General features: G+C 44.3%; 1 protein-coding gene and 1 long non-coding RNA gene across 6 annotated transcripts in view; one reads left to right on the top strand and one right to left on the bottom strand.

Moving 5' to 3' along the window:
- Positions 1–13292, top strand: part of LOC142818737 (uncharacterized) — a 143551-nt gene that overhangs the window by 10444 nt on the left and 119815 nt on the right. The gene's annotated exons all lie outside the window — the stretch shown is intronic.
- Positions 1–13292, bottom strand: part of MYOT (myotilin) — a 43697-nt gene that overhangs the window by 1572 nt on the left and 28833 nt on the right. For all 5 annotated transcript variants that reach the window (XM_075900459.1, XM_075900460.1, XM_006116011.4 and 2 more), the window contains 5 exons: positions 10075–10176; positions 7091–7137; positions 5939–6074; positions 2703–2910; positions 200–365 (listed from right to left, as the gene is read on the bottom strand). In XM_075900459.1, the coding sequence (XP_075756574.1) occupies positions 200–365; positions 2703–2910; positions 5939–6074; positions 7091–7137; positions 10075–10176 (659 nt within the window). The remainder of the gene's footprint in view (positions 1–199; positions 366–2702; positions 2911–5938; positions 6075–7090; positions 7138–10074; positions 10177–13292) is intronic.

Here is a 13292-nt window from a genome sequence, read left to right as displayed (position 1 = left end):
GGAGCTCTCTTTCCCTTTACTCAAGTGAAAAATCTTCATAATAGTGGAAGTGACTCTCAGCCAAACCATTCAACATGTTTGCTGTTCACTAGCTACAGACACTGCCACCTGGCAAGTGCATATGCTGTATCTTTGTTTGTATTTCATATACTAGTTATTATTTTTTGATACACCTCTGGCCTGTTTATTAGTCACATACCTTATTCGGTCCGTATTATATTGTAGCATCTCATTGTTTCTTTTCCAGTAAATCCGCGGTGTAGGAATGGCAGAAATCTGACATTCCAGTCTGGCTGAATCCCCTTCGTAAACTTTTTTGCTCTGTGGTTTGAAGATAAAGGTTGGAGCTTTCTGATGTTCTTTTGCTAAGTTATAAAGGAGAAGAGAGAAGTTTGTAGTAGATAACTTCTGATTTTGTTTTTCAATCCCCAAAGGAATCTATCCATGGGTGCATATGCTGATGTATGGAGTCTCCTAGGGTACATCTACACAGCAGTGTTATTTTGAAATAACTGATGTTATTCCGAAATAACTTGGTCCACATCTACACAGCAGGCAATTATTTCTACATAATGTTGACCTGGAGGACTTCTTACTCCAACTCCTGTAACCCTCATTTTCTGAGGAGTAAGGGAAGTCAGAGGAAGAGTGCTTTTTCTTGGACTTCCTGCTGAGTAGACAGTGCCAAAAGCTGAAATAAGCTATTTCAACTTAAGCTTCTCTATTGACATAGCTCAAGTTGCGTAGCTTATTTTGGCTTTAGCCCTGGTGTGTAGATGTACCCCTAGAGGCCTTCTCTGGGACTCTATGGCATAAGGATGGTAGTAGGTGCATCCTCTCTCAGGATCACAGTCCAACTTCAGTATAGAATTTGACAAGCTACATCTTATGAATTCTTAGAGCTTGTCTACATGAAGATATTCATTAAAGTTAATATGAATTAACTAAAGGTGTGAAGTCAGCATGCATAAATTAAATGACATTAAACCCCTATCTGAACACATTAATTCAGGAGTACAGAAGCTTCATTTTCTGGAGGATAAGTTTTTTGGTTTTTTTTGGCACTTTTGGTAACACCCTCCAGCATCTGCTCACATGCCCCTTAAATATGACTTTGACAACAGACCCCTGCAAGTTTATCTCCACATCCCAAAGTCTCCTTACCAGTGGGGCTGACAGCCTCGCCAGGACCAGAGGTAAGGCGAGGGGACCGGAAGGAGCGGGACTTCGGGCAGCAGGGGAGGGGCTGTAGTTAGGCAGCCCTCAGCGCTGGCCAGAGAGTGCAGTGAGGTGCTCCAGCAGCAGTTTAAAGGTCCTGGGGCTCCAGCTGCTGCCACTGCTACCAGCCCTTTTGTATCACCAGGCCCCAGGGCAGTTGCTCCTTTTGCCCTCCTCCCACTGTCAGTGGGCCTTCTCCTTACCCTAGCATAAGCACTCATGCAGTAGGCCCCAGATAGTCCAGATAGAGAGCAAAACGCAGATCTGATTTAACTCCATGTGAGACAAACAGGTAAGGGAATTGTACCAGCTTTCACCATTACCATGTGAAAGCAAATGAAGGCCCTGTGCATGCTGAAGTTTGAATCTTGCCAGCAGTATATGCACTGGGAAGGAATTCATAAGCAAAATTCTTAAGTTTCCCAACCAAGTTACTTGCTTTCTGGTTTCTTGAAGCTAATGGTTTTATACTACTCATCCAGCAGTTTGTGATGTTAGAAGAAGATATTAGACCATGTGTTTGAATGTTACATCAGAAAAACTTTGCCCAGCAAGGGAATGTAAGAAAGTGCATTTCAGCTCTTCTTATTACTTATTTGCAAGGAAGTAGGGATAGGGTTACCCAGTGGAACCAAATAAGCCGTGATCAATTTTTGCTGAGCATAAGTTAATGGGAAAATATTAAAGTGTGACATCGGTGGAATCACAGACAGAACTGCTTTTAGTGCACTTACAAGCCCACACAAATGAAGAAAGCAGTAATTCATGCTCATGAAAATAAGGCCACTGAGCTCAGTGCTCAGCAAGAATTTTTGCACGAGTAAAAAGAAACTAATCATGTGGATAACTTTTTTTTCTTTTCATGATTGGGACTTAAGTGAGCCCAAAGCATCTTTGATTTCAGTAGAGCTAGGATTGCACCCAATGAGAACTTTGCTATTGCTTTAGCAGGGCTAGAATTTCACCACTTGTCTTGTCTGGAATGCACATTTGTCTTAGGAGAGGTAAAGAGATCTTTTCCTTCAACATGTTCAAATGTTATTTAATTTATAAATAACATTGAAAAGTGAGTTCTTGGTATGGATATTCATAGCTCTACGTTTTATAAAAACACAAGAATTTAGCAGTTCCCATATATGCAGCTAATGAAATAAACACCCAAGGTGGAATTTTCAAGAATTCTCAGCACTGCCTTAACCCTGCTCCCATTGAAGACAATGGGAGTTTTCACATTGATTTCAGAGGGAGCAACACTAGGTGAATGCTGAAAAACTAGGGTTGGATTTTCCAAAGTTCTATCCCCACCACCCCCAAACCTCACATTTGCTGTAAAGAGTTTGGCATTATAGTTCTTAAACCTGGATATTATGAAGCCGAAGAGTCCAAGACTAAAAGCAGACATCTTGATAAGTTTGTAAATGTCTTTCAGACACATGGGCAAAGGCATTAGTACACTTTTGGACACACACCGTCATCTCTCTTACCAGCTACATCCAGTTGTACTGTAAAGGAGGCTTCTCCAGCACGATTGGAGGCTATACATTCATACGTCCCTGCGTCAGAGCCTCTGACTACTTCAAAAATGAGTGAGTGGAAGCCCTTTTCAGACACTATCATTTTATGAAAGTCATCTGGGTGGACCAACCTTCCATTTAAATACCATACCAGATCTGGAGCTGGTAACCCGCTGACCTGTGAAGTGGGGGGAAAAAACCCATAGCCATGAGCAAACACAGTCTTAGGATACTGTAGTTATGAATGTGGGCATCTAAAAAACATCTGTGCCCCTCCCTGCTTCAGAAATGTCCTGGGAACTTCCAACCAAGACTGGTTTTGAATTTTAAAAAGTTGGTTGATATAAAATATGAAGCTTATGGAGTAGTATGGTGGATTTGGTGACATGAACTTTATAAAACAATGGAATCTGCTCGCACAAACCAGTGTTGTTCTTAATGACTGATGAAGTCCTATTTCAACCAGTGGGGTTTGTGGTGAGTGTACATTCCCAGCAGCAAGTCTACCATTTTATCTTAAAAAGAAGGAGTCTTGTGGCACCTTAATGATTAAACAGATTTATTTGGGCACAAGTTTTCGTGGGCAAAAACCTACTTCGTCATATGAAGTGAATTTTTGCCCACGAAAGCTTATGCCCAAATAAATCTGTTAATCTTTAAGGTGACACAGGACTCCTTGACCTCATTGTTTTTGCAGATACAGACTAACACAACTACTCCTCTGATACTTGTCACCATAGAAGGCATTTATCTTAGTCTCTGAGGGTACATCTATGCAGCAGGGCTAATGTTGAATTAAGCTACGCAACTTCAGCTATGTCAATTCTGTAGCTGAAGTCGAAATAGCTTAATTCATTTTTTGGCGCTGTCTACGCAGCAGGAAGTTGAAGGAAGAATACTCTTCCTTTGACTTCCTGTACTCCTCGTGAAGTGAGGGTTACCATGCATCGGAGTAAGAAGTCCTCTAGCTCGACATTGTTTTAAAATAAAGGCTTATAGTGTAGATATGCTCTTTGTTATTTTGGAATAATGTCAGTTATTCCAAAATAACGCTGCTGTGTAGACATAGCTTGAGAGGGTCTGCAATAAGGCCACATTTTGAAGCAATTGTATCTATCATGAAATACAATACTATAGTAATGGAACATGCTTAACTTCATCTGTCCATGGCCCTCCAAATTACTTAGTTTCCAAGGGTATGTCTACACTAGCCCCCTAGTTCGATCTAGGGATGAAGCGCGGGATTTAAATATCCTGCGCTTCATTAGCATGTTCTCGGCAGGTCGCCATTTTAGAAATTCAGTAGGCCTGCTGTCTACACACAGCAGTGAAAAGGGATTCCGAATTAAAGCCCTAAATCGAATTAGCTGGTAAACCTCATTCCAGGAGGAATAACAGCTAATTCGATTTAGGGCTTTAATTCGGAATCCCGTTTCACTGCTGCATGTAGACGCAGGCAGTTACTTCGAGCTAGTCAATTTCTAAAATGGCGACCTGCCGGGAACATGCTAATGAAGCGCGGGATATTTAAATCCCGTGCTTCATTTGCAATTTTGGTTGCCCTCATTAGCCTCCCTAGATCAAACTAGGGGGCTAGTGTAGACATACCCCAGACAGTTAACGAGATTAAGAACTGCCTTTCATACTCAGGAGTCAGAGATTATGTCAAACTCAGGAGACAATTACTTTAAATTCCTCTACTTCTCTTGATGCCTCTTCCAGTTTTACACTTACAGAATCAGAAAAAAGTTAGGGTCGACACACGATGTGTTTGCATTCAAAGTTGCCATCCACACAAGAACTAACTTTCCTTATTAGGTAACAGAAGTCTAATTGTTCGAAGAATTGTGTGGAAGTACAACTCTTCTGCACATTTCACTTTATTAAGAAATTTGTTAAAACATTTTATTTTTCAAAAATAGCCTTTTCTATGAGCAGATGCCCTCTGTGCTCAATCTAGGTGACATTTCTAGCTTCAAAGAGGGCTGCAAGTGCTCGTAGGTGACAAGTTACTAGGGCCTACTTCAGGAACCTAGCATTATCTGCAGCACACTTAAGCATCTAATTACATCTCATAGAAGTCAATTAGGGCCCTATTCATCAAAGCATTAAAGCACCTACTTAAGTGCCTTCCTGAAGTATAGCCCTAACTTATGGCAGTAGTATTTAAAAAGTCTTCTTGGAGTGTGGTGATGATTCATATTTACAGAGCATACACAGCTTTGTCCATTATCTCATAATTCCTAGTGTGAGAGGGACAAAATGGCTTGTCAGTCAAATTTCATCAGGCTAATGTGAAGTTTGCCAGACACTATTTTCTCATTACTAGGCTTTACCAATGCCCGTGTTTGGAACAGATACTGTACTCTCAGAGCCAGTAATATTGGACAGGGAGCACTCCTATTCATTAGGATCTAGGGGCATGTCTACACTTGCAGCCTAATTCAAAATAGGGCTGCAAATGTAGGCATTTGAAATTGCAAATCAAGCCCGGGATCTAAATATCTTGCACTTGATTTGCACGTTCCCGGCCGAGCACCTTTTTTTTTTTTTAAATTGACAAGCACAGAATAACTACCCGCGTCTACATGCGGCAAAGAAACGGGCATTCAAAATAAAGCCCTAGTTCGAAATACCTGTTAAACCTCATTGCAGGAGGCATAACAGGTATTTCGAACTAGGGCTTTATTTCGAATGCCTGTTTCACTGCCGCGTGTAGATGTGGGCAGTTATTCCAGGCTTGTCAATTTAAAAAAAAAAAAAAAAAAAAGACGCCCTGCCGTTAACATGCAAATTAAGCCCGGGATATTTAGATCCTGGGCTTGATTTGCAATTTCGAATGCGTACATTTGCATCCCTATTTCGAATTAGGCTGCAAGTGTAGACATACCCTTGGTCTCTAAGCTACAGTGACACCTATATGTATCATATACAGGAAACCCCTGAGATGCGACCGCCCGAGTTGCGACCCCTCCGCACTTACAACCATTTTTGTATGTGCGGAAGGGGCCGAAACCCCCCAACTTATGTCCTCGGCCTGCATTTATGACAGCACATGACACCTATCGTAAATGAGGGTTCGAGTTACGACGCCCCCGACTTGTGACACTTCCCCAGGAACCAATCACGTTGCAAGTCAGGGGCCACCTGTAGTAATTATCAACAGTTTTAATTGTCTTGAAACATTGTACGAATATCTGTCTTACTTTGAAGTCAATTCTGCAAAATCGTCCCTCTTCAACGGTCATTTTGTTTTCCGGCACTTGCAAAAAGCGTGGTTGAAAAAACTTCTCTTGGATTGAGTCATGTTCATTCCCCTCCCCTCTTGAAGATGGTCTGCTCCTACGATGTTCACATTTAAAGTTACTTACAACTACGTATATACATGATAACAGACGTATTACCTTTGGGCACAAACTTTAAAAAAGGGGTGCTAACTATATAACACTCTTGGGTCTACAAATAATCTCTCCAAAGACAGAACAGTAGGGTGTTTTTTACCTCCAGTTTCTATATAGTGAATTATGATAGTTGATTGGCTGACTGACTAGCTCAGACTGTATTGAATAAAAGAGAGCAGCTATCCTTTTGGCATGGCCCAAAGATTCTTGCATCATATCCCATACCCACTAGTTATTCCTTATCACTACATAGCAGAGATGTATGGTCTACTTTCTAGAATCATTAGCCTATTTCTTGAAGTATGAGGGTTACCAGTTGCCTCCTGGCTTTGAAGTTATGCCAATAACTAAAGATAACTGTCTCCGGGTATGTCTACACTACCCCGCTAGTTCGAACTAGCGGGGGTAATGTAGTCATCCGCAGTTGCAAATGAAGCCCGGGATTTGAATTTCCCGGGCTTCATTTGCATGAAGCTGGCCGGCGCCATTTTTAAATGCCGGCTAGTTCGAACCCCGTGCCGCGCGGCTACACACGGCAGGGAGTAGCTAGTTCAGATTAGGAAGCCTAATCCGAACTAGCTACTCCCTGCCACGTGTAGCCGCACGGCACGGGGTTCGAACTAGCCGGCATTTAAAAATGGCGCCGGCCGGCTTCATGCAAATGAAGCCCGGGAAATTCAAATCCCGGGCTTCATTTGCAACTGCGGATGACTACATTACCCCCGCTAGTTCGAACTAGCGGGGTAGTGTAGACATACCCTCCCTGATTATTCTACAAACTGAAGTTTAGTTAAACTTTGAGGCTCATGCTTATGAAAGGAAGTGAATGTAGCTGATTTAATAGCTCTCTCTCTCACACACACACACACACAAAATTTGGATCTGAACTCACATCTCACAGAAACATTGAGAGGGGATGTCTTAACCAAAGTAGCTGGGTATCAATTCAAAGATTACCTCTCTTTTGTTGCAGGAACCTGTAGTCTTGTGTTTTCTGAATTCTGCTGCTTGGAAAAAAAAATCAATAGGTTAACAATGCAGAATTTTCCAAGTGGATGAACTGAAAACACATGTGGAATAAGGGGCAATTTGCCTTTCAAATGCCAATTGCTACAAGCACTTCAGGGGTCTTTATTATAAAATACTAGTATTACCTATCCCATTGTGCCAGTAGATGTACACGTGGCCTCCTTCCTCTCTGTTACTCCCGGAGGTGGGAGGAACTGGGGCCATGCGTTCTGTTCCATCCCTGTTGCTCCGGGGATGCTGGGGCATGCATGTGTTCTTCCCCTCCCCACAGTGGGGTAGTGGTGCAGGCATGCTTGGCACACTGCTCCTCCTCCTCCCCTCCCCGTGGGGCCTGCCTCCCCCTAGAAACTTCTCAAGTCTTCTCAAATGTTTTCTGTGACAGACAGAGTGACAGACACCTCTCCTTTTATAATAATATAGATATAGATACAGAGACTGACATCATGAGTCCATACACTTGCTTCTTTGCATCCCAGCATCCTGCCTTGGCTAGAAACACTCACTGCTAACATTTTGGAACAGCTTTCCATCACACTCCAAAGGTGACTGATGTTTCCTTTGGCTAGAAGTCTTTTGGCAAACCTGTAACCTCTGTGAGAGGGGATTATTCCCACTGGAATATTTGAAATGGGAGCTAGGTACAGTGTGTCCTTCTGTAAAGCAGGAATAGAAGTGAAGTCACTTTGATACGGTAAGCGCAAGAGTGCTTTGTTGTGCCTGCTCTCAAATGGTGCCAGTACCCATGAACATGTGTTCAGCTGGAAAATACTTTCCTTGCTAGATCACAGCACCAGCTACACTTTCTGATTAGTCCCCTGTCAAGTTCTTAGAAAAGTACAAGTACCCAGAGCTGGCTCCCACTAGGGCTTCTTTATTTTAGGGTTCTGAGGAACAGATACAATGGTGTTTAATACCAACAACTCAGAGTATTTTCACCATCTTAGCAATGGAGCCAGTTAATTATAGAATCAGCATATATAGAAAGAAAACTCTTAGGCATTTGAATGCCCATTGCGGTCATATCCAAACACTAAGACACTTATCTTGCACAGTGCTCAGTTTGCTAGCTCAGTCCAGTGGCTCACTTACATATGCGCTTAACTTCAAGAGAATGACCAGTGCCATTAAATTTAGTAGCTTACATCTTAACTTTAAGGCTGTGCTTAAGTGTTTTACTAGATTGAGCTACAGTGGTCAGTACCGTGAAGGACTGAACCCTCCACCACACTCCTGGCCCACGGGTTACAAACCTGATAGGGGCATTTCGAGAACAATTTGAAGCAACACATACAATATCACCAAATTTGCTCTCATGACTCCACTTCCCCTGTCTGTTCTTTGTGGCGTATGCCCCAGGCTGCTGCGGAGCTAGCTGAGTTGGGACTAATAGCAATCACTTTCTTGGTCCTTTGATCGGGAAGATGGGAAACCACACTGAAACAATACTGTAACATGCATCTTTAGTGATCTCTTCTCTACAATTGTTGGGGGTGAGGGGGAGAAATTAGCTTTATTACAAACATCTCAGGATTTCTTTCCAAGTGTTTGAGTTTATGCTTTTTACTCTGCACTGGAGTCTGCAGCAGTTTTGCTAATTGAACTGCTAATCATCAGTTTTCTCTAGTGAAACTGATATTTCAGCTGATATATTGGAAGGGTGCAAAACTGTATCTGTGAAACAGCTAAAAACCCTAGCAGTTACATGTGCTTCGGGCACTGCAGTAGAATTTTTATTCTGCAGAGCTCACAGGACGGGGTGACAACTGACTCCCAAGAGTGAGACCAGTAGCCCCTGCCAGCCCTGCTCCGGGGAGCCCACTTTGCTGGGGCTCTGTAGTATAAAGTTATAATGCACAGTCTGCAGTGAAGCCTCCCTCGAAGTAGGGCCAGCAGCCCCTGCCGGTCCCACTCCTGGGAAGCCAGCGTGTAACCATAACGGAAACCGATAAACCGATGCTTATTGGCTAACGTTTTAAACAGTTAGTTTTAAATCCCTAATATACTGCAGGTTACTCTTGGAAACTGGGATGGTTTCTCCTGGTTATGCAGATCCCTTGTGCCACACCCTTGCCATTTGTGAAAATACTGAAGATGAGGTCTTATTGACCTGTTCTGTAGGGTGTAGCAGCTAGTGGATATTGTTTTGGGAGAGCAGACAAATCCAAAAACCAGATATGCTTTTCTAGCATCTTAGCAATATATCCCCAGTTATCTGCACTGTCCAATACATTCTTCTGCTATAGAAGTTGATCCTGTATAAAATACTAGCTATCTTCCCCCCCTTGGTTTTATTTCATGGGTACTTAGTTTTCTTCCTCCTTGTATTAACCTTGCATCCAATGTCATCCTAGCAGCTAGCATTTGTTATTTATCTTTTGGATAGGATGTTTAAAAAAAAAAAAAAAAAGACAGATGCTGACCTCTTGTAGTCACATCACTATTCATACCACTAGTTAATCCCAATGTCCTAGCCAAGTTCCAATTCAAGATAGTTACATTCTGCTTCACTGAATTCCCCTGCCATTTAAAATTGGTTATTGTATTAATCATGCCTGTCTTAAACAATCATACAATGTTGCTGTGAAACAGCTGTTGTGTTTCTCCCCAGAGATGGAATTCTGACATATTCTTTTTCAACACTTGGTGATGTGAGGATTAAAGCCCAGATTCACCAAGGTCTATAAGCACCCAACTCCCATGAGGACCAAAATACCTCCAATTTTGCTTTGGTTAAAATTTATATAATGCTTTGAAATCCTCAGCTGGAGAATGCTATTCAGAAGTTTTTCTACTATGGATATCCTCCTCCTGCCCCACTTCATGAAGAAACATAGCGTCCCTCCCCATTCCTGTACAAGTGACTGAACGTTTAAACAGACAGTGGACAGAAATTTTGGACAATTTTCACTTACCTGCAAGTTGTGTAGATTTTCTTCATTTGGAGTTACAAGTACAGATGCAGCATTTTCTGGTCCAAGCAGCCTGCGAGCCATTTTCTCTTCGTAGGTTAGCCGCTGTGAACAAGACAAGGGGAGAGAAGTTCTGGTTAAAATGTGATTTACTGTCGCTTAAGTTTTAGTGACAATTTCAGGTTACCCACAGTCAAGTTAGGGCACATTAATATGCCACAAATTCATGGAGCTGTTGAAATAAAAGCATTACTGCTGCATGCCTGTGGTTGTTCAAAGTGTCTGGTATCTTAGAATCTGTTGCACTTACTCTCAATTTATATTGCGCCCAACCATATGTGCATTTAAACAGTCTTTTTATCAAGATCTTGGAAATGCCTTTTCTGGCCTCCCACTCCTCCTTGGCCAGGGATGGCCAAGGATGACTTAACACCAATGACACTAACTGGGAGATCAGAACAAACTTCCAGGGTCCCCTTACATTAGCACTAGGAGGCCTGGCCAAGTCCACCAGCTGTGGATCTCTGTCAGGCACCCACTGCGTAGTAGGCACTAAAAATCTTACACACCCACAATCCGCCTCCACCTCCCCTCCTCCCCCCCCAAATGCCGCATTTTCTCTTGAGTAAAATTAACTGTTTAAGAGCTACATTCTTTCACAGGTAGGTGCAGATAGATTCTTATGCAGTTACACCCAATTTGCACCCGAGTGAGTAAAAGCAGAATTTGGTTTGAACTTGGATAGTTGGGTTTTTGTTCTAGTTTAGAAGCCATGTTAAAATATAACTTAGGTCCAGGACTGTGACTCCTGGGCTGGAACGGGAAGATAGGTGCCAAGCTATGCAGTGTTCCTGCTCAGTCAGATGAAGGGCTGCCATACACACTTCTGATAAGGGACACTCTTTGGGGTGCTTGACTCCAAGCCCTGCCCCCCTGTGGCGGGGTAGCCCCGCCCCTCCCGGAAGCCGCCGGGACGCCGCGATCGCGGGGGAGAAGCTCACCCCCCGACGCGGCTTGTAGAGCCGTCTGTCTCCCCCGAGCGGGAGGGCCGGCGCGCCGGCCGGGTGACGAGCCGGGGCCGGCAGACGACGCCGTCAAAGGGCAGGGGGAGGAGACGGGGGAAATGACGTCACGGGGAGGCCGGCCTGGGGCCGGAGGCCGACGAGGGGGGTGACATCATCTGCCTGCGACCGGCGGGCAGTTTAAATGGGCGCAGAGGGCCGGCCATGAGGGGGAACGCCGAGGAGATGCATTCCCCCCAAGAGCCGGTGAGCGGACGCCGGTATTGGAGGCCCTGGGCAGGACCGGAGTGGGAGCCCAGGTGAGCCAATTGGACCTGGGGGAAGAAGGGGCCCAGGCCAGGGACGCGGACCCTGAGAGCGGGGGAGTTTAGGGTTCTCGACCCCCCCCGCTAGGTGGGGAGTCTTTCCCTGACCGTAGGGCCTTGGGTCGGGGTCCGGAGCGAGGGCGGGCCTGGACCCCCTTCCCCCAACCGCCGAGCTGAACCGAGCGAAGCCGGGCGCATTGGGTCGCTAACGACTGTGGGAACTGAGGGGGGCAGACGTAAGCCCCTCCGCACGGGGGGAACCCCTACACCCCCATTCCACCAAAGCCCTATCTCAACCCACCCAGTTTTACCCCCTCCCCCAAGCATGCTGTGTCCTCACTCCTCCCCACCCACCTTCCCAATGCTGCCAAACAGCTGACTGAAGCAGGGTGGGAGGCGGGGGCACTGGTCCAAGGGGCCCATTAGCGAGCAGATAGTGCTGGAGTGGTGGGACAGAACTGACAGGGGCCTGCCAGTGGATGCCTCCAGCCCCAGAGCATCCCCCGGAGTCAGCACCTAAGCTCTGTAGACAATTTGGGCCTATGATTTAGGTGTTCTCTCTCTATATATAGATATAGATTAAATATAGATATAGATATGGCCTGGTCTTGCACCCTCTGAAGTTAACAATAAAACATCTATTGACTCCAATGCAGGGATGTGAACGACTATAAGCAAATGTCTGACGTTGAGTTCCCCGTGGTGTTTCAAAGCTGCAGCGATGCATGGAGCCCACGTGGCACTGCCACTTCAAAACACCGTGCGGAACACAGGGCCAGCAGGAGACTGCCCCACTGGCTCCATGTTCCTCACAGTGCTTTCGCCTTTGAAGTGTAACAGCTCTAGGGATCAAACGCATCAACTATTTGATTAGTCAATTATTCGAAATTTAACATCCCTACTCCAATGACAGAAGCATCAAGACTTTACCTGCTACGCTTTTTACCATACCTCAGACCAATAGGAATGTTTGCCCAACACACTAGAGCCAGGTGACTCCAGATTTGCTTGCTTCTTCCTTGTTGTGGAATTCTTGCATTTGGATGTTGTGGCCCTGGAGAGCTGTATTTTGAGCCTCTTCCACTTAGGCAAATATGTGCCAGGAGTGAAGAGACATTTTATGGAAAGTGGTTTCCCTTTGAAATAGATGCCTGGACATTTGTTTTCTGTTTAAAACTAATTTTCTTGAGACAATTCCGTTTCCTTTTACTAAGCTACCACAATGCACAGTGGGGTGTGGTGAGATGCCCTCCAAGTGGAAGAGTGTGACAAGAGTGTGCACTTATCAGAGGGCAATTGGTCACTTTTACTCATCAGTGTTACTAATTAAACATTACTGACTAGAATGATACAACTAGGATAAACCAGGAAACCAGGATAAACTCTCCTAGATAGTGTTCTAAAGCTAACATTCCCTAGGGCTTCCCAATCGACTGCTGCCATTGCAGTTATTAATGAAATTGTTTTGGCTCCTCTGCTACAAACAGTTGCTTTCTAGGGACTAGCAAAGGCACAAACCAACACATGATTCACTGAAGCAGTTGGATATAAATCCTTCAAAAAAACCAACTCTCTCTACTATACAAATATTATAGTATATAAATTAAATTAATGGAGATTGTCTATCTCCTAGAACTGGAAGGGACATAGAAAGGTCATCAAGTCCAGTCCCCTGCCTTCACGGCAGGACCAAGTACCATCCCTGACAAATTTTTGCCCCAAATCCCTAAATGGCCTCCGCAAGGATTGAACTCACAACCATGGGTTTAGCAGGCCAATGCGATGCTATATTATACCCCATGTGATAGGACATGCAGGACCAAAATCACTGCCCAAAAGGTTTTCATTCTTCCCTTGTTCTAACTGTTATGGGCCAGATTCTGCTACCCTTGTA

Source organism: Pelodiscus sinensis, chromosome 17 (genome assembly GCF_049634645.1).
Source record: "Pelodiscus sinensis isolate JC-2024 chromosome 17, ASM4963464v1, whole genome shotgun sequence".
Lineage (NCBI taxonomy): Eukaryota > Metazoa > Chordata > Testudines > Trionychidae > Pelodiscus > Pelodiscus sinensis.
Note: the sequence above shows the minus strand (reverse complement) of the source record. Positions and strands in the feature narration are given on the sequence as shown.